Below are 18,415 nucleotides of genomic sequence, written 5' to 3' on the forward strand. Positions count from 1 at the left end.
AATGTAATAAATGTAGGTGTTGGTGCTTGTCTGTCGTGATGTGTACAGTACGAAAATCATATTCTCGTACAGTACGAGAGTCATATATAAACAGGACAATAAGACAAACTTCCATCAGACAACAGATGATTTCTGTTCACGACAGAGTTAAATTTAAAACGTGTGTATAATGTGTATTATTTTCTGCCACTAGAGGTCTCAAAAACAATATCAAATGTCGAGGTTTGGTGACGTCAGAAAGCAGAGTGGCATCATGGGAGTTCAGGAGCTTTTTCTTTTCTTTTCTTTTTTTTTACTGGGATCCGATTTTTGCTCCTCGGTGAAACGACCAGACCCGCGGATTGGATCCGGTGAAAAGACCGATAAGTCCGTCACGTTACAATCCGGAAGTTCCCTCAGACACAATTCTGGCGCATGCGCCGGAGGCGTCACGTTTTTAAAGACACAACATGTCCGTTGCCAAATGAAAGTGTTAAACATTTCAACACGTGTGTGACGTTTTCGGTCGACGTCACAAATGTTTCCTGGAAAAATTTCAAACCTGCGGAAACCTGTCGTTTCAAATTTAAAGGTAAAAAAAAGAGGTCCGTTTCTGTTTTTTGGGGTCGCCTGTCGATGACGTTAACACAGAAAACCGGATGTAGCGTCAGAACGCGGAAACGAAAAGTAGTTGGGGGCGAACCGCAAAACTATTGTGACTTTTTTATTTTTACTTGCGTCGCTCGCTCGGGATGGACCACCGGGACCACCAGGCACACCGGGACCACCGGGACCACCGGGCACACCGGGACCACCAGGACCACCAGGCACACCGGGACCACCAGGACCACCAGGCACACCGGGACCACCTGTACTCGCTGCCGCGGACTCCTCGGCCCGCCGTCGAGTCGGTGGCCGCGTGGTTCCAACGCGCCGGAAAAAGAAAGAGGCACAAGAAGTTGTTGGACGAGATGAGGGGGAAGACCCGGGTGAACATCGGGCCGGCGTTTCCAAGATGGCGGACGCTCCGGACCAGACTGGGCATCCGGACAGATTCCGACCTCGCATTGGTTCTGCTTGACAGGTGAGTTATTGTATATTTATATATCCTCACTAAATGTATATTTAAATTATACTATTTAATCTATAAAGGTAATTGTTTATGATTATGTGACGCATGTTAGCTTACATTAACTAGCTAGCATGCACTATATAAAACAAAATGGTCTCATAATTTAACTTATTAAATACTTGCAGACAGTTGGAAGTTAAGTTAATTAAGCCAGTTTAATTATTTATTGCATCAGTTATCCACTAATGAAATTGTTTATTTATTCTTGTTATTAATAATCAATATAACTAGTTGCTGCACAGTCAGAGATGGAGATGATGTATATGTCACTGAGGGAACTTTAGTCATTTTGACATGAGGCTAAATAATAAAATATTCCGGTGTTTTAGTTTGTCGCCGCCACAAAACATTAATATTTTAGTTTCTGTTTTTTTCTTCAGCTTCTATAAGACGAGAGTTCCTCAGGAGTTGAGCGTCCGGCCGAAGAAACGCAGCAGAGACGACCTCCACAACAAAACGTACGTATTGTCCTGATGCATCGTGTGTGTGTTTCTGTGAGTTACTGTGTGTGTGTTCATTCTCTTTTGTTTCCCAGCACCGACAGCAAAGACACGTGGGAAACAGCGAGTGAAGACAGTGCGTCGGACGCGGACTGCGTCGCTTCCATCTGTCTGAGGTTTGTCAGGATCTAAAATTTTTAATCTGTAGTTAAAAACTAAAAGTTCTCCGAGGCGATTTCCTCTTAACTCACCGACGACGAAGGTTAAAATAAGAACAGGCGTTTTCAGATTTCTTGTTGCCTCTGATTCCCTCTCGTCTCCACGTCGACTGGTGAGTCGACAGTAACTTTCTTTGTATTCTGATCAGACTGTAGACGAGACGTTGTTGTCGTGTGAAGCTCAAAGAACCAGGACGTTGTTTTAATATACGTTTTCATACTTTTAAGACCTTTTTTAATTCCACATAGAAACATGTAACAGTAACTCCGCCAAAGAGTTTTTCAAGATGCAGATTCTTTGTATTCGTTCGACAAACAAGACATGAATCATCTACATCTTCAAACATCTCACACTCAACTGAAGGTCGTCGTCACTTCGTCCCGTACGAATTCTCCAAAATTCCCTCTCAACATTTCCGACACTGTTGTTGGTTTAATTGGTGAACTGTCCCTTTTTTTTTTAAATCGTCTGCTGGTTCATGAGGCAAAGAGAAAAACAAAAAGGACGTTTGAATTTCACAGTTAAGTTGTTTTTTTTTTGTAAGAAAAAACAAATGATAATAAAACATTTAATAATAAAAAAACACCACCAGCAGGTTTAAAGTCTAAACCTTTAAAGAGGCAGCGGCTGATTGTAACGAGTCTGCTCCAAGAAAAACACCAATGGTAAAAAAAAAACACGTAACATTGGAAACAAAATGCTGCTGAATGAAGACAACATGGAGAGAAAAGACTTAAAGTGACTTAATGTCGCCAAGGTATTGATCAATAATCACCACATTTCTCTCAGATATTCTTCTTCATAAACACTCACACCTGTAAAAAAAATCCACCGAAATCCTATGATTGTGAACGTTATCTTACTTTAAAAAACAAACAGCTGTAAACAACAGTCAACCTCATAAGAAGGTTCAGTAAATCAAAACAAGACGTCGGGAAACGATGGTTGGACCGTCGTTCGTTAACACGACCGGTTTCCGTTCGACGCCGACAGAGTTTACAAAGAGTCTGAGGGGAAAACAGAAAATCAGGATCGGAGATGACACGTTTACACGTTTACATGCAAACGAGAAACCAAGTAAAGTTCAGCTGCCCTGCGTTTACAAAATGACCGCTTTGACAAAGCCTTGTTACTTGAGGTTATTTTGATCTTTTTTTCAGAGCTCAGTCTGTCACAGTTCGGACGATGTAACGTTAGTAAAGTTCCCTCCTCGCTCGGTGATACTCTCCCCCTCTGTGAAGTCTGACAGGCACAGAGGTCATGTTTAAACGCCGATAAGAAGAAGAAGCGGGAAAAAAACCCTGTTGCGAGAAATCGGTTTTCTGCAGAAGAAATGAAGCAGAGGGGGTAAATCAGGTTCAGCTGATTCTCCCGTTACAGGTGAACTGAACAAGAGGCAGAAGGTCGAAGTTCACTCAGCGCATGTAAACACAGTGAAACAAACACAACCAAAGCGTTTGGAGAACCATGAAGGAGTTTCACTGAAGACGAGGCTTCTCGCATTCAATCCACGTTGGGCTATGGACCGATTCGGTGGAATGGCGACGCTCCAACTTGACGGTTCTCCAGAGGAACTTTTCCACGTTGTGCCTCTGGTTCCTGACATAGTGAAGGTGAATCGTTCTCCAGGACATGTCGGTCACAGGGTTTTTTTGTCTTTTTTACATATTTGGGGGAAGAAAAAAATCTATGTGAGAAATATTACTGATCTGTGATGTAACCACTGATTTTTTTTTCCCCGTTTTCTTCTTCCAGACTCCACAGTCGCCCTGGAAACACTTCTGGCGTACAAGAGGAAAGAACAGAATTACAATGATGCGACGTGAAGAAGGGGCGGAGCCTGTGTGTCTTCAGAAGACGAGGACTTTCCAGCCCGAGTGGACGAAGGAGCAGCCGAAGAAGAGGCCGTCCACCGCCTGGTCCACCAGCCAGTCGAACACCACCTCGCGGCTGCCCGAGCCGATGGTCACGCGCAGCTTGAAGTTGCAGCCGTCGCTCAGGTTGTTGTTGCTGCTGCTGACGGGGAACAGGTTCACCACCTCCATGTCAAAGGTCACGGCCGAGCCGGTGGCGATGGCGGGAAGCTGGTTGGTCATTTCTTTGCCGTTCACGAACACGGCGCCTGAGCGGGGAGACGTCGACACGCGGGAGGAAGTTTAACTTTCACAGACTAAAAAAAAACTGAACAATTCCCTCTGAAATGTTCTGGAAGAAAATGATTCTTACAAAAACAAGATAATAATAATTTTTGTTCATTATGGCCTTTGGATTTCTTCTTTAAGCAGTTTCTGCAAAACAATGAAAACTCTTTACTGTTCAGGTGAGTGACGCTCCACTGAGATGAAGACGTACACATCAAGATGGACACTACTTTTCTTTATAATATATGGTGAAATAAGGATGTGACGTCAGACTGATGTGGTCTGAACCTCTGCGTGTCGGTCATACCGTTGGTAGAGATGCAGACAGCCTGGTCTCGCTGCAGCGACTCCGCCCCCTTCTGGCAGTTCACGCACACGCCCAGACCGTCCCTCCGGTCCACCTGACCCGCCGCAGAGATCCTGGCGACGAGTAAACAAGACGTGTTGGAGACAAGTTTATATGTGTGTGTGTGTGTGTGTGTGTGTGTGTGTGTGTGTGTGTGTGCGTACGTACGTGTGTGCGTACGTGTGTGCGTGCGTGTGTGCGTGCGTGTGTGCGTGTACGTGTGTGCGTGTACGTGTGCGTGTGTACGTGTACGTGTACGTGTGTGTGTACGTACTTGAAGGTCAGTGTCTGGCCACAGAAGTACGTGGGGGCGTTGGAGTAAAGGACTCGGCAGCGGGTTTGGGATGAGTCATTGCGCAGAGCGATGTTTCTCCTGCTGCTCAGGATGAAGCCGTCAGTGCCTGGACTCCACTCTGTCATCACACACAAACATTACGGGGCGGAGCTTTGTGTTGGTTTCAGTTTTATTTATTTATTTATTGAAGAGACTTGTGTTCGATCTGTGTTTGTGTCGCTACATTAAAGAAGTTGAAAGGTTTTGACTTTGTTGTTTTTGAACAGATGTGAGATATCGACACGTCCACGAGACTTCTGCTGTGTGAAGACGGATTTAAATGACGGGGGGTCGGGAGAACAGTCAAACAAAAAAATATGACCAGAGATCGTTGCTAATTAGTCAAACGTGGGAGCTGATGTGGCGTCAGGAGACAAGGAGGAGATGTCTTGAGATTTTAACACATTAAATCTACAGTGTGTAATATTTAGAAGAACTGATGCACAGAAATGTAATATATTGTCCATAACTATGTTCATGAGTCAAATATAGTTCCATGAGGTGGACCCGACCTCCGTGTGAGTCTCCGTGTTTCTACGTCGTGTTGAATACAGTTGTTGAACTAAACGGTCCAGAATATGTCGCGTTCACTCTGAATTTTTAGATGCTGCCGGAAACCGGAAATGGAATCAGCGGTGCGCTGCCATAAAGTGTCCCCTGTCGGTCGCTCGGTTGGTTGAGGTTTTAACTTTACCATCAGATGCCAGAAAAAAATGTAAACATTTTCAGGGGTATGTTCAAATAATTACTGAGCATGTGGATATGAGCTGTCATCTTGTAATCTAAAATGTCGTAATGCTGTATTTCATTGGGTTTCTTCACTAGATGTGAACTTCAGTCAATGACCGTCACTAAAGAGACACTGAGAAATCCTCAGAGTTATGTACCAATTATGAGTATATGAATCCATGATGTACATGATGGATTCTACACGTGTCTGGCTGTTTTCTGCACAGGGTTTCCCCTCTGGGTGTGTTGGTTCGCAGACCACTGGTCTGGTGTCGGACACGTCCTCTTCACCTACCGTGTGGAGCGAGCGTGGTGTACCCTGTCTGCGGGATGCTCCAGGGGCTCCACTCGGTGCGACCCTCCCCGCGGGCACAGACCCTGAACAGATAATCCGTGTGAGGATCCACTTGGAGAACCAGGAATTCGCAGTCCCGCCCGATGTAGGAATCCTCGTACTGGCTCCCCCCGGTGCCGGACCGCCGGTGCTGCAGCCGGTAGTCCGCTGCCGCAAAGTCCTCGTCCACCTGAAGCACACACACACAACGGCAAAGGTTACGAGAGCTTCACATGGGACGTGTGAACAAGAGTCTGTTGTGTTTGTGTGTGTCCCTCTCCCTCGCCGACCTTACACCAGCGGACCAGGATGCCGCCCGGTCTCTCCTGCAGCTCGTCGATCTGGACCGGCGGGCAGGACGAGACGGCGCCGTGGCGGGACACTCGCTCCCTCAGCAGCCCCAGCAGGGAGTCGTCCAGCTGGGCCGAGACACACGGGACGTCCACCAATGCTGGGACCTCGGGCAGACTGGAGAACACACGGAACCAGTTCTTATATATACTTACAGACTTTGTGTGTGTGTGTGTGTGTGTGTGTGTGTGTGTGTGTGTGTGTGTGTGTGTGTGTGTGTGTGTGTGTGTGTGTGTGTGTGTGTGTGTGTGTGTGTGTGTGTGTGTGTGTGTGTGTGTGTGTGTGTGTGTGTGTGTGCGCCCCCCACCTGTCCAGCTGGATGTGCATGGCCTTCTTGGTGAAACTGCCCAGTTTTTCCTCCTTCTCCCCGAGACCACAGCGCAGCGCTGCCTCCCCTGGAGACAGACAGGGGGCAATATTTAACACACTGTAGCTTGAAATGATTCCATTGTTTAGCCAGAAACAAGTTTAACCAGCAGCCTCAACAAGGTAGTAAATGTTGTTTTTTTTCCTGCTTCATTGAAATAGTCAGTGTTTTCCGGGGACCCACCCTCTCGGAGCAGCTCGTCGGCCTGGCCCACCCCGTGCTCGATGAGGCTCTGACAGTCGTCCAGCGGCTTGATGCTGTCGGCCTCGATGGAGTCCACCTCGGCCAGCAGGGCGATCAGCCGCTCCGTCAGCAGCCGGGAGGCAGCGGCCTGCAGCTCAGTGAAGTGCCTGCGGAGGGCCTCGCGGGCCTGACCCGAGCTGCCCCGCACCTGCAGCACACAGCAGAGAGGAAGACGAAGGTACAAGGTCAAATGGTGCTGATGTGAGGCGAACGGGGCGAGTAACTTTTCTTCATCTAAGGTTAAAGACAGAGACTAATGCTACTACTAATGGTTCTATTACTACAAATGCTACTACTAATACGTCTAGTACCACTACTACTAATGCTACTAGTCCTGCTACTACTAGTGCTACTAGTCCTATAATACTAATGCTACTAGTACTGCTACTACTAGTGCTACTAGTCCTATAATACTAATGCTACTAGTACTGCTACTACTAGTGCTACTAGTCCTATAATACTAATGCTACTAGTACTGCTACTACTTGTGCTACTAGTCCTATAATAATAATGCTACTAGTACTGCTACTACTTGTGCTACTAGTCCTATAATAATAATGCTACTAGTACTGCTACTACTTGTGCTACTAGTCCTATAATAATAATTCTACTACTAATGCTTCTAGTACTACTACTTCTAATGCTACTAGTACTACCAATGCTACTATTAAATGCTACTCTCCCTGCTACTTCTACAGAGTCAGATTTTAGGCGACTGTCGAGTCGCTCGTCAGGAAGGTTGCTGGTTTCTCATCAGAGGCCGAGGTCATGTTTCAGTTCCTCTCTCCAACACACACTTTTACTCACACTTATGCACACACACAGTGATGATTTCACAATGAGTACACAGAGACATGGCAGGAAACGGATGGCTGATTGACAGCTGCTGCGCCAACAAAGCAGGACAGTATGGCGCTGAAAATAGAAAACACACACACACACACACACACACAGTTCAGTGCGTGCGTGCGTGCGTGCGTGTGTGTGTATTCCAGACACACAGGACGTTTTCCACTGGCGACAGTGCATCACTTCCTGACGACTATCTGTACGACAACAGAGGACACGCGATCAATATTTTGGGGTGGGCAGAATAACAGTCAAACTATAAATAATGGTTGATGATGAGTCAAACTTGAGATGATGATGTGACATCAGGAGACACCGACTCAGTTTAGTTCACAAATATTTGGGCGACGAGTCGGACAAAGACGAGATGATGCAGTGATAATATTGTCTGAGATTTAAAACACACACACACGCTCTGGTGTGTGTGTGTGTGTGTGTGTTGGGAGGAGGGGAGTTATGGGAAAGAGACCCAACATCATTTCTGATCCAAAATGATGTACGATGGAACAGCTGGGATTGGGCGGGCGGATGCACGCACACACACACTGACAGTAATGTAAAGAGACAGTTTTCACTGTACTTTATATAAATATTGTAAACAATAATCAATGAAAAGCATTGGAGAGGTGATGTTTGTGTCAGAGACACCTTGAACTACGCATGACGTCACTGATCAGATGACATCATGATAGGGAACAAATGTCTGATCAATATAAGATATTGATTGTCTCTGTTATCTTTAGAGATGACAACATATTTTTAAGTTATGTTGTATTTCTTCTGTCATCGTGGACGACGACCTCTTTCTCTTCCCCTGTGGACATTTAGAAAATATTTCAAATTTCTGCGGGACCTGCTTCCAACTCGCTCATTATCATAATTAATTAACAGCGTCTATAGACCCGTGTATCCACACTTGCAGATCTGTAGCCTTGTTAATTAATTATATCTCTCCCGCATTATTTTCTGATTCTATTCTAAATGGTTGGTTTTATTTCTTCCTGTGTCTCCTCGTCGCTCCTCCTCAGACGTTCTGTCCGTCCACGGCGACAGGAAGTGGCCGCATTGTTTATTGTGAGCAGCTAGACGAGTAAATCTAGACAGCAGGAGGAAGGAAGAGATATAAGAGAGAGACGGGGAGAATCAAGTCTCCTGGGATTCAGTCGGAGGCTGACACACTTCGTTACTGATGGGGGGGGGGTGTTTGAGAGAGTGAGAGAGAGAGAGAGAGAGAGAGAGAGAGAGAGAGATTGTGTGTGTGTGTGTGTGTGTGTGTGTGTGTGTGTGTGAGGAGTGAGATAGTGAAAGAGAGAGAGAGAGAGAGGGAGACAGTGGAAGAGAGGGGGGAGAAAGAGAGAGAGAGAGGGAGACAGAGTGGAAGAGAGAGAGAGAGAGAGAGAGAGGGAGTGAGAGAGAGAGAGAGAGAGAGAGAGTCTGAGTGAGTGAGTGAGTATTTGAAGCAGATAAAGATGGAGGTCCTCTAGAGAACAACTACAGTAATATGAGCAGTTTTATAAGTGAAACAGAAAGATGAGGAAAAAAACGAAGAGCCGAAACACGCTGTGCTCCCTGAACCACTGTTCAGTGTGATTGACCTGTAGACGTGTAGACGTGTCACCGTGTGGTGACGTGACACGTGGTCGTGGTCGTACCTGTGAGCGAGCCTGGTTGAGGCCATGAAGCCTCTGCTGCAGTTCACTGCGATAGTTCTGAGCGGCCTCGATGCTTTCTTTAGCCTCCTGCAGCAACGCGTCCACCTCCACAGACATCGTCCTCCTGGAACACACCACAGACGCTTACTGATCGATCCATACATCCATATATTCATATCACTGTACACGATTGACAATGTATCGCTTTTATTTTGTGCCGTTTAGTATTTACTGGTTGTCGACATGGCCGACTGTCGATCTCCCGGACGTGGAGCCGAACATTAGGTAACCTGCCTCCTCCACTACAGAAACTACAAGGTGCAACGACACAAGCAGTGTGTGGCAACAAACCACTTCCTGCAGCAACGTAGTCAACCTCACGCTTCAGGTTTCATTTTCCAGCAGTTTGAGAAATGAGACTGTTGATTCTTCAAGTCTTCTTCAATACAGCATCATGTTCATTTTGTACATTATGGTCCATAAAGCACCGAATGTATCGGAGCATGTGGATACAGTGTGATTGATTTATGCATGAATATGAAATTTATGCATGAATGCAAATGTGAAGCAGTAGAATTATGCAGGCATGCGCTCGCTCACTCATTCTCTGGACGTAAACTACACCCACTAACTTTCTTTCTCTCTGCTCACAACGTGTCCAGGACTGAACCACATCATAGATTTAATTTCTTCTTATTCCTCTCGTCTGCAGTTTATACAGTAATATGAATATTTGTACGATACAGACCATACAGAACTTCTCCTTCTGTCCTTATGTCTGTTGACGCACAGTGAACAAAAGGCAGCAGTGAGTATTTAGGTCAATGTTTCACTGCCCTGCTTTTCACACGTCTGTCAGACGGTTCACAGGCTCAGAAATACACTGTGAAACTCACTGCATGATTTTTAATATGAAGTATTGTTGTGTATTTTTAATCTTAATATCCGCGAGCACAACGGTGTGTGCGACTTGAAAGTTCATGGCACAATTTTCATGCCACTAAACTTGCAACTTACTGACTTAATTTCATTATTTTGTCTTTGAAATGTCGTAAGTTATTGTCCCACAGACGCTGGCGTATTGTGTCGTCTTATCAATGAGTCACAAAAAAACCTAACAAAAATTCTCATATTTGAGAAGCTGTGTTCGGATTCTTAACCTTGAGAAAAGTTGCCAATTAAATTTTCCATAAACTGATCAATTATTCAAACAATCATAACCACACTTCACGAGTATACTTCACAGTTTTATGTACTTCACAGGTTTATGATCATGTGCAGTCAACGAGGTTCATGTTTACATCAGACAGTAATGTAGAGAAGCTCTGACTCACAGGGAAGTTATGAAGTTATGTTCGGCACTGGGCCCACAAAATGAGTTATTATTATTATTATTATTATTATCATGATAATAATAATAATATAATGGTATTATTATTGTTGTTATTATTACCATTATAATAATAATATTAGTAATAATATATTATTATTATTATTATTATTATTATTGGAGTGAAGCAGTGACGTCAGACGTGTCTCAACTCGCTCAACTCCACTTCCGTATTTTCTACTTTTCCCCCCATGACCTCGAACCCTCCCAACATTCACTGCCCGAAGACCTCGCATATCAAAAAACAATCATAATTCCATAATTCACGACGAGACATATCTACCGCTGCAATGGTCACGAGGAGGATCAGCTCCCGGGGAGAGAACCGAATCCCAGACTCCGTTCAGAAATCACGTCATTTTAAAGTTGGCGCCACTGTGGGCACACACTCATAAATCATAACAATAAAATGAATAGGCCACGTGAATGAGTGACGTATTTGGCTCAATTCGGCGTAGAAACATTTCATCGAACGACACTTTGTGTCGACCAGGGATGTAACTGTCAGTCACGGCCGTCGGGGACAGGACGACTGAAACACACCACGAGATGGAAAATGAAATATGATTTTTAATAAAAAAGTTGAGCAGTAAACGAGACGGAGAGAAGCGACGTGTTATTAAATATTAATTACCTACGTCATGACGCGACGTCACGTTTTCATTTGTGTCGTCAACTTTTCTCTCAGTAAAGTTACGAGACTCTTTGTGTCGAACGACGGTGAAACTCGGGACGAGCAGAAAAACGCCGCTCGACACAAACGGAGGAGAATCAAGTCGCGTCCTCTTCTCGTCGCCTCACGTACCTGCTTCACTTCTTCCTCGTCGCCATTTCTTCCTGAAAACTCGGTGAATCCGCTCGACGCCGCCGCGATGTGACCGAGTGGAGCTCGGGTCCACACATGACACTTCCGAGGCTTCAAAGGCAAACGGCCAATCACAGGCGAGACGGCCTCGACCGACAGGAGAGGCAGCCAGTTAGAATCGAGAGATGCTCCGGTCGTCCAGGCGCCCCGCCCTGATGAACCGATCGAGGTGGAACTGATGAAATAGATTGAAGAGTTCAGAAGAGTCCAGGGGCCAGAGAGACGAGGAACCAGGGGCCAGAGAGAGAAGAACCAGGGGCCAGAGAGAGAAGAAGAACCAGGGGCCAGAGAGAGAAGAACCAGGGGCCAGAGAGAGAAGAACCAGGGGCCAGAGAAGAACCAGAGGCCAGAGAGAGAAGAACCAGGGGCCGGAGTGAGAAGACCCAGGGGCCAGAGAGAGAAGAAGAACCAGGGGCCAGAGACAGAAGAACCAGAGGCCAGAGAGAGAAGAACCAGGGGCCAGAGAGAGAAGAAGAACCAGGGGCCAGAGAGAGAAGAACCAGGGGCCAGAGAGACGAGGAACCAGGGGCCAGAGAGCGAAGAACCAGGGGCCAGAGAAGAACCAGAGGCCAGAGAGAGAAGAACCAGGGGCCGGAGTGAGAAGAACCAGGGGCCAGAGAGAGAAGAACCACGGGCCAGAGAGAGAAGAACCAGGGGCCAGAGAAGAACCAGAGGCCAGAGAGAGAAGAACCAGGGACCAGAGAGAGAAGAACCAGGGGCCAGAGAGAGAAGAACCAGGGGCCAGAGAGAGAAGAACCAGGGGCCAGAGAAGAACCAGAGGCCAGAGAGAGAAGAACCAGGGGCCAGAGAGAGAAGAACCACGGGCCAGAGAGAGAAGAACCAGGGGCCAGAGAGAGAAGAACCACGGGCCAGAGAGAGAAGAACCAGGGGCCAGAGAAGAACCAGAGGCCAGAGAGAGAAGAACCAGGGACCAGAGAGAGAAGAACCACGGGCCAGAGAGAGAAGAACCAGGGGCCAGAGAAGAACCAGAGGCCAGAGAGAGAAGAACCAGGGACCAGAGAGAGAAGAACCAGGGGCCAGAGAGAGAAGAACCAGGGGCCAGAGAGAGAAGAACCAGGGGCCAGAGAAGAACCAGAGGCCAGAGAGAGAAGAACCACGGGCCAGAGAGAGAAGAACCAGGGGCCAGAGAAGAACCAGGGGCCAGAGAGAGAAGAACCAGGGGCCAGAGAGAGAAGAACCAGGGGCCAGAGAGAGAAGAACCAGGGGCCAGAGAGAGAAGAACCAGGGGCCAGAGAGAGAAGAACCAGGGGCCAGAGAAGAACCAGGGGCCAGAGAGAGAAGAACCAGGGGCCAGAGAGAGAAGAACCAGGGGCCAGAGAAGAACCAGGGGCCAGAGAGAGAAGAACCAGGGGCCGAAGTGAGAAGAACCAGGGGCCAGAGAGAGAAGAACCACGGGCCAGAGAGAGAAGAACCAGGGACCAGAGAGAGAAGAACCAGGGGCCAGAGAGAGAAGAACCAGGGACCAGAGAGAGAAGAACCAGGGGCCAGAGAGAGAAGAACCAGGGACCAGAGAAGAACCAGAGGCCAGAGAGAGAAGAACCAGGGGCCAGAGAAGAACCAGGGCCCAAGGTTCAGGTGGTTCAAATTGTTGTAAAATTCTCGTCTTTAAACCTTAATTATTTGATTTGTTGAGTTTTTATTTTGGTCATTTATAGTTAAGTGTCCCTCTTCCTGTAAAGTCTCACGGGGGGGGGGGGGCCTCCTTGGTGGCTGTATAATTAATCTGATATAAAAGAGCGCCACCCTTTGGATTAATGTAGTAATGACACATCAACATTTCTTTCATGCACTGATCAGGTTTGAGATTTTGGGCTATATTTTGCTTCCATTGTAACGTCCCAAATACATATTTAGGTTTTTATTTAACTTCCACTTTGTGTTTGTGCCACTTGACTCCTCGGTCACTGTTTCCGTGCGCCACTGATCTGACGGCGCGCGGACAAACCGTCGCCGGTGCATCATGACGTCAGCGACGTTAGTTAGTAAAGACGCGGGGAGCTCACGTGAGCAGTCCCGCGGGACAACCCCCCTCTGAGTAGCGCTTGACCCGCAGGATTTACCGGAGCCTGAGGCACCGGATTCACCGGGAGCGACATCGCGGCGAGTCAGAGCAGACAGGAGTTATCCAGATTCATTGTTATGTCCCAGTGGAGACTGTTCCTCAAGATTGGGTTTAATATTAATATCTTCGCCGGATGCATTTTGCGCACGAGTCTCCAAGACGCGGCACTTTCAGAGCCATGGAAGCTTTTACGCACAGCGCGTTCGAGTCTAGTCCACATTTGTCCTCGCTCATCTGAGGAGTGATGCTGATGATGTGTGTTATTCCCGCGGCCCGTGGACATAATCCCGCCCTGCGATTAAACCGCGCACAGATGGATTGCGTCGTTTCGGCCCGCCGCCGGACAGCAGGCCCCCGTCACGTTCATTCAACCAACGCTCTGTTCTCGCGTCTCGATTTCCTTAATTGAATAAGTCGTATTATTATTATTATTATTATTATTAGGAGGCAGCTCCGCGTCGTTTTGGTCAGCGGGACCTCGACTTCTCCTCCCCGACATGAGGAGAGCGGTGCTGAAGGAAGCCGCCAAACGCTTCCCGTGGCTGGCCAACGTCACCCTGTACGGCTGCCTGTTCGCCGGCGGCGACCTGGTCCACCAGCTCATCGCGCAGAAGGAGCGCATGGACTGGAGGCACACGCGCAACGTCGCCATCGTGGCCATCAGTTTCCATGGAAACTTCAATTACTTCTGGCTGCGCGCGCTGGAGCGGCGCTTTCCCGGGAAGTCCGCCGCGATGGTGTTCCGCAAACTGCTGCTGGACCAGAGCTTCGCGTCGCCACTGGCCACCAGCGTCTTCTACACAGGTGAGTCTGGTCTATGCAAAGAAACAGCAGAACTGTTCTGTGATTAAAGTCAGTAGTGAGGTGATGAGGGTTCCTCTCAGTCAAACATCATGTTTTAAGGAGATAACACGTTTTTTGGATTGTGCGTAATGGCGCCCACGCTTCTCCTCTTGTCTGCCCTGCAGGTGTGAGCTTCCTGGAGGGCAAAGAGGACGTGTTTGAAGACTGGAGGGAGAAGTTCTTCAACACCTGGAAGGTAAGGCACTAGGCCTCGACAGAAAAGTCACCTTCCCCTCGCTGCTGCGAGCTCCCGACCAGATTAACCCAGATTGACGCCCCGGGAGCGAGCGGGGTAATTCAGACCAGACTATAAACTGCCAAAGGATAATAAAAAAAAGTCAGAGAGTTCCAGAACGTCAATCTGAAATCCTGTCAAGTGTATAAACGCACCGTGTCCGGCTGCTGTTCCACACAGACCAAACCTAAAATGTTGTGTTTTGTCAACTTAATTTATGTATCGAGGCCAAATCTTCTCAAGAAACTGAATAAAGTTAGTTGGAGCAAAGTACCTTCTTTTTTTCAGTTCATTCAAAATACATTTTTTTAGGTGAGCAACTATTAAGTTTTCTTAAAAAGATAAGCTGAGTTCATCATGTCCTGTTTTCACTTTCAGACGGGACTCATGTACTGGCCATTCATGCAGGTAAACGTGGACTCATTTCTTACCTTGTGCTTTTTGTTTGTAATTTAAAAAAAGAAGAAGATATCAGTCAGATATTGTTGTAGGATGAGAAAGTAAAATGATCCAAAAGTAATTGCATAGTTTTCCTGAAAACCGCTGAGAAATCTGATTAAATGTCACAACTGATGTTGTATTGACGAGTCTAGTGTTTCCGTCTGCAAAGATCAACAATATTCACTATTTATTTAATCTGTATCTGTGATTTTTTAATTTATTAAGTGTCAGAGGAAACATGTTCTGCCTGCAGATCAATAACAGCAGAGGAGTTTGTGTTTAATTAATAGTTTTTGACTAATGGGAATGACAAAATACTTTGAGCTAAATGTTTTCACCTTTTTTCAGTGTGTCATTTTACTGCATAGAGATTATAGTGGACTTTCCTCTTCTCTGTCCTCATCACCTCGCTGCCTCTTCACAGTTTCTCAACTTCGTCCTGATGCCGTTGTACTTGCGGACGGCCTTCATGGGCTGCTGCGCCTTCCTCTGGGCCACCTTCCTGTGCTTCTCCCGGCAGGACGGCGACGGCACCGCCGCCGTGGCCCTGGCCTTCGTCATGGACCCCCGCAAAACGCTGGAGGAGATCCGCGAGGCCCGGCTTGCCCGGAAGAAGCAAAAGACCCAGAGGGAAAACTGAAGGAAGGAGGAGGACTTCGCAGGACTGATGGCGTTTTCACTTTTGCTAAACCAGCATCCACAAACTGAAAGCAGCGTCTCACTGGTTTAAAAGTTAAACTGTGTCACTGAGAACATTCACCATCTGACTGATATGGATGTTAAAGGCTGGTGAAGCTGTAAACAGGAAGTATTCAAGACCTGGAAGCACTCACAGTGATGATCCTGGCTCCAAACCACAAAGGTTTCATCAGCCTGGACCCATGGACGTGTTAATGTAGTTGTGTTGTGATGAGGAACTGTGGCTGGTTGTTGTTGCTGGTGGGACCGGTCTGACGTGAGCACGAAGAAGCTCCTGAGTTAAGGGCTCGATAGTTCTGCTTCAACACTAGTTGTGCCTTTTCTCTTGATGGACAGACCGCTGGTCTACAAGCCGCCCTTGTTTGGCTGATCGGTCACCAGTGATGATCAATGTATTGAGACATGTATACAATTTAAAATGGAGTTTCTGCATGTGGTACTGATCTTCTCGTCTAACTCAACTCTACTTTTATCTTTAACAGCAGTGAGACAGAGACTGAACAACATGTTCCCAACATGTTCCCAGTAAAGGATGAAGGTGATGCTAAGCTAAGCGGGACCACTCACTCAGAAAGCATCAGTGCATCCCCCTTGTGTTGAGCGTGTCCCATAGTTTCACCTGTGAATCTGGATCCTGTCCTCTTACTTGAATGATCTCATAGTTTACCATCGGCCCAGAAATCCTTATCGTGCAGTTTCCTAAACCAAAACCCGTTATTCTATTTCGTATAGATTTTTATGTAGTGAAGCTGAAAGGTTTGTGACTTTTACGAATATATTCATCTTCAAATGAGAGAAAAAAAATAGACTTTGATATTTCACTGCGTCATGGTACAGTGAACCTACAGTATTACATCAGCAGTGATTAACTCTATGTCTGCATCGTACATAATATTCAACTTTTAAGGATCAAATCTATGGATTTACCTCGAGGGAGGAAGAGCACACGTTAAGCAGTTTGACACAAGCCTTCTGTAGATCGCTGACTGTCTGTTTTTGGCACATAAATCTAAATTTAGAGCAGCGTGTGATTGTGATATTGTGACGACCGGTTTACAGCTAAAACTGTGACAACCTCAACTATCTTGTGATATTTTCAGAAATGGGTCGATCGCTTGTTTGTTGTGTGAACGCTGAAATGAATAAACTGTTCTGTCATATTCTGTGGACTAGATGTGATTTCTAGACCACAGATAATGTGATTTTAAGGGGAAACTTTTCCATTGTGTTTAAAAACCACGAACAACGAGACTGTAACCGGGTAGAGTCCCAGGTTCACTTCATCTCTGTCTGACTGATTATTCACTGATGAGCAAATTTTGAAATTGGCACCACTGAAATAGAATTCTGATTCTAACTCTGAAAGTAGTGAACTAAGCCTTTAACCAAATTCCCTGTAATGTCGCTGTTTGTAGTCGTCTATCAAGACAGAGTGGATCTGTGTGTGTGTGTGTGTGTGTGTCTATGAAACAGCTTTATGCTCAGATGATGGTGCTCGTGGATTAACCAGGATCAGAAAGGCCACGGGCTAATCCGTCTGAAAAGGACAGAGTGGATCCGGTGCGACCTTCTGACCCCACCAACAGGAAGTTAAATTCCCAGGTGCCACTTAACACACCCTCCCTCTCCGAACTCTCTGAAACACAACTGCCCTACTACACGTCAGGTTGGTGGCCAGGAGGAGGAGGCGTGTGAGAGGGCGCACAGAATTATATTATCTTTATCAATAGTTAATAAAAAAAATAATTTGAGAGTCTCGTGTCATTATGGTCATTTGTGTCTCTTTAAGGTCACGTTTGTTTTGTTCGGGGCCAAGTTTGGTTGGTTTGTGTCTCATTTGGTTTTTTGTGATCATTTTGTTTTTTTCATAGTAATATTTCTTCTATTTTCAGTAGTTTTGTCTTTTGGAGCAACTTTGCATCTATTAAGTGTTTAATTTTTACTCATCTTTGTTGAAATTGAGTGGTTTTTTTTGGAACATTTTGCGTCATTTTTTCCTCACTTTTCAGTTGTTGTATATCTAGATTTGATCATTTGTCTGGTTTTGTCATCATCATATTCATCTTCTTTTAGTGGTTTTGAGATCATTTTGTGTATGTATTTCTTCCTTTTTCAGAAGTTGTGTGTCTTTTTGTAATCATTGTGTGTTTCAATGTAGCCATATTTGATCTTTTTTTGTAATTTACTGACTTTTTGACCAATGTACATCTCTGTGGCCTTTAATTGAGTCTTTGTGGTCTTTAATTGAGTCTTTGTGGTCTTTAAGTGTGTATCTGTGGTCTTTAATTGAGTCTTTGTGGTCTTTAATTGAGTCTTTGTGGTCTTTAAGTGTGTATCTGTGGTCTTTAATTGAGTCTTTGTGGTCTTTAATTGAGTCTTTGTGGTCTTTAATTGAGTCTTTGTGGTCTTTTATTGAGTCTTTGTGGTCTTTAATTGAGTCTCTGTGGTCATTAAGTGTGTATCTGTGGTCTTTAATTGAGTCTTTGTGGTCTTTAATTGAGTCTTTGTGGTCTTTTATTGAGTCTTTGTGGTCTTTTATTGAGTCTCTGTGGTCTTTAATTGAGTCTCTGTGTTTCTTGTATCTGATAATCCGTCAATCTCGATCTGACGACGCTGATTATGCAGTTACTCCTGCTGACCGCTCTGATTGGACAATAGCTCCGATCCCGCCTACCAACATTAGACTGACACGACAATTGACCAACAGCGGCGGGGGACGGGGGCCGCTGTCGAACTCGTGATT

At 46.0% G+C, this 18,415-nt stretch overlaps 2 protein-coding genes across 4 annotated transcripts; one reads left to right on the plus strand and one right to left on the minus strand.

The window, feature by feature from the left end:
* Nucleotides 1–1,977: 1,977 nt before the first annotated feature.
* On the minus strand, nucleotides 1,978–11,464 carry crlf3 (cytokine receptor-like factor 3). Of its 2 annotated transcripts, none has more exons than XM_035615865.2 (9): nucleotides 11,312–11,464; nucleotides 9,117–9,240; nucleotides 6,556–6,763; nucleotides 6,313–6,400; nucleotides 5,945–6,122; nucleotides 5,616–5,844; nucleotides 4,532–4,670; nucleotides 4,219–4,331; nucleotides 1,978–3,892 (listed from the first exon to the last, which is right to left on the minus strand). In XM_035615865.2, the coding sequence occupies exons 2-9, from the start codon at nucleotides 9,231–9,233 to the stop codon at nucleotides 3,621–3,623; spliced, it is 1,344 nt and encodes a 447-aa protein (XP_035471758.1). In that variant the 5' UTR covers nucleotides 9,234–9,240; nucleotides 11,312–11,464; the 3' UTR covers nucleotides 1,978–3,620. The 2 variants fall into 2 exon arrangements, with proteins under 2 accessions (XP_035471758.1, XP_047184225.1); XM_047328269.1 differs by lacking the exon at nucleotides 11,312–11,464 and adding an exon at nucleotides 11,141–11,268.
* LOC118289180 (mpv17-like protein) lies at nucleotides 6,531–18,168 on the plus strand. 2 transcript variants are annotated; one of them, XM_035615980.2, is made up of 5 exons: nucleotides 6,531–6,793; nucleotides 13,899–14,258; nucleotides 14,423–14,493; nucleotides 14,911–14,940; nucleotides 15,398–18,168. In XM_035615980.2, the coding sequence occupies exons 2-5, from the start codon at nucleotides 13,952–13,954 to the stop codon at nucleotides 15,611–15,613; spliced, it is 624 nt and encodes a 207-aa protein (XP_035471873.1). In that variant the 5' UTR covers nucleotides 6,531–6,793; nucleotides 13,899–13,951; the 3' UTR covers nucleotides 15,614–18,168. The 2 variants fall into 2 exon arrangements, with proteins under 2 accessions (XP_035471873.1, XP_035471871.1); XM_035615978.2 differs by lacking the exon at nucleotides 6,531–6,793 and adding an exon at nucleotides 12,910–12,967.
* Nucleotides 18,169–18,415: the final 247 nt, after the last annotated feature.

This window comes from Scophthalmus maximus, chromosome 17 (assembly GCF_022379125.1).
Source record: "Scophthalmus maximus strain ysfricsl-2021 chromosome 17, ASM2237912v1, whole genome shotgun sequence".
Classification (NCBI taxonomy): Eukaryota; Metazoa; Chordata; class Actinopteri; order Pleuronectiformes; family Scophthalmidae; genus Scophthalmus; species Scophthalmus maximus.

Coding starts and splice junctions, on each gene's coding strand:
- crlf3 (XM_035615865.2), bottom strand. CDS start 9,233: ATGTCTGTGGAGGTGGACGCGTTGCTGCAGGAGGCTAAAGAAAGCATC. Junction 6,764..9,116: donor TCAACCAGGCTCGCTCACAG/GTACGACCACGA, acceptor TGTGTGCTGCAG/GTGCGGGGCAGCTCGGGTCA. Junction 6,123..6,312: donor ATGCACATCCAGCTGGACAG/GTGGGGGGCGCA, acceptor TGTGTTCTCCAG/TCTGCCCGAGGTCCCAGCAT.
- LOC118289180 (XM_035615980.2), top strand. CDS start 13,952: ATGAGGAGAGCGGTGCTGAAGGAAGCCGCCAAACGCTTCCCGTGGCTG. Junction 14,494..14,910: donor AGTTCTTCAACACCTGGAAG/GTAAGGCACTAG, acceptor TTTCACTTTCAG/ACGGGACTCATGTACTGGCC. Junction 14,941..15,397: donor TGTACTGGCCATTCATGCAG/GTAAACGTGGAC, acceptor GCCTCTTCACAG/TTTCTCAACTTCGTCCTGAT.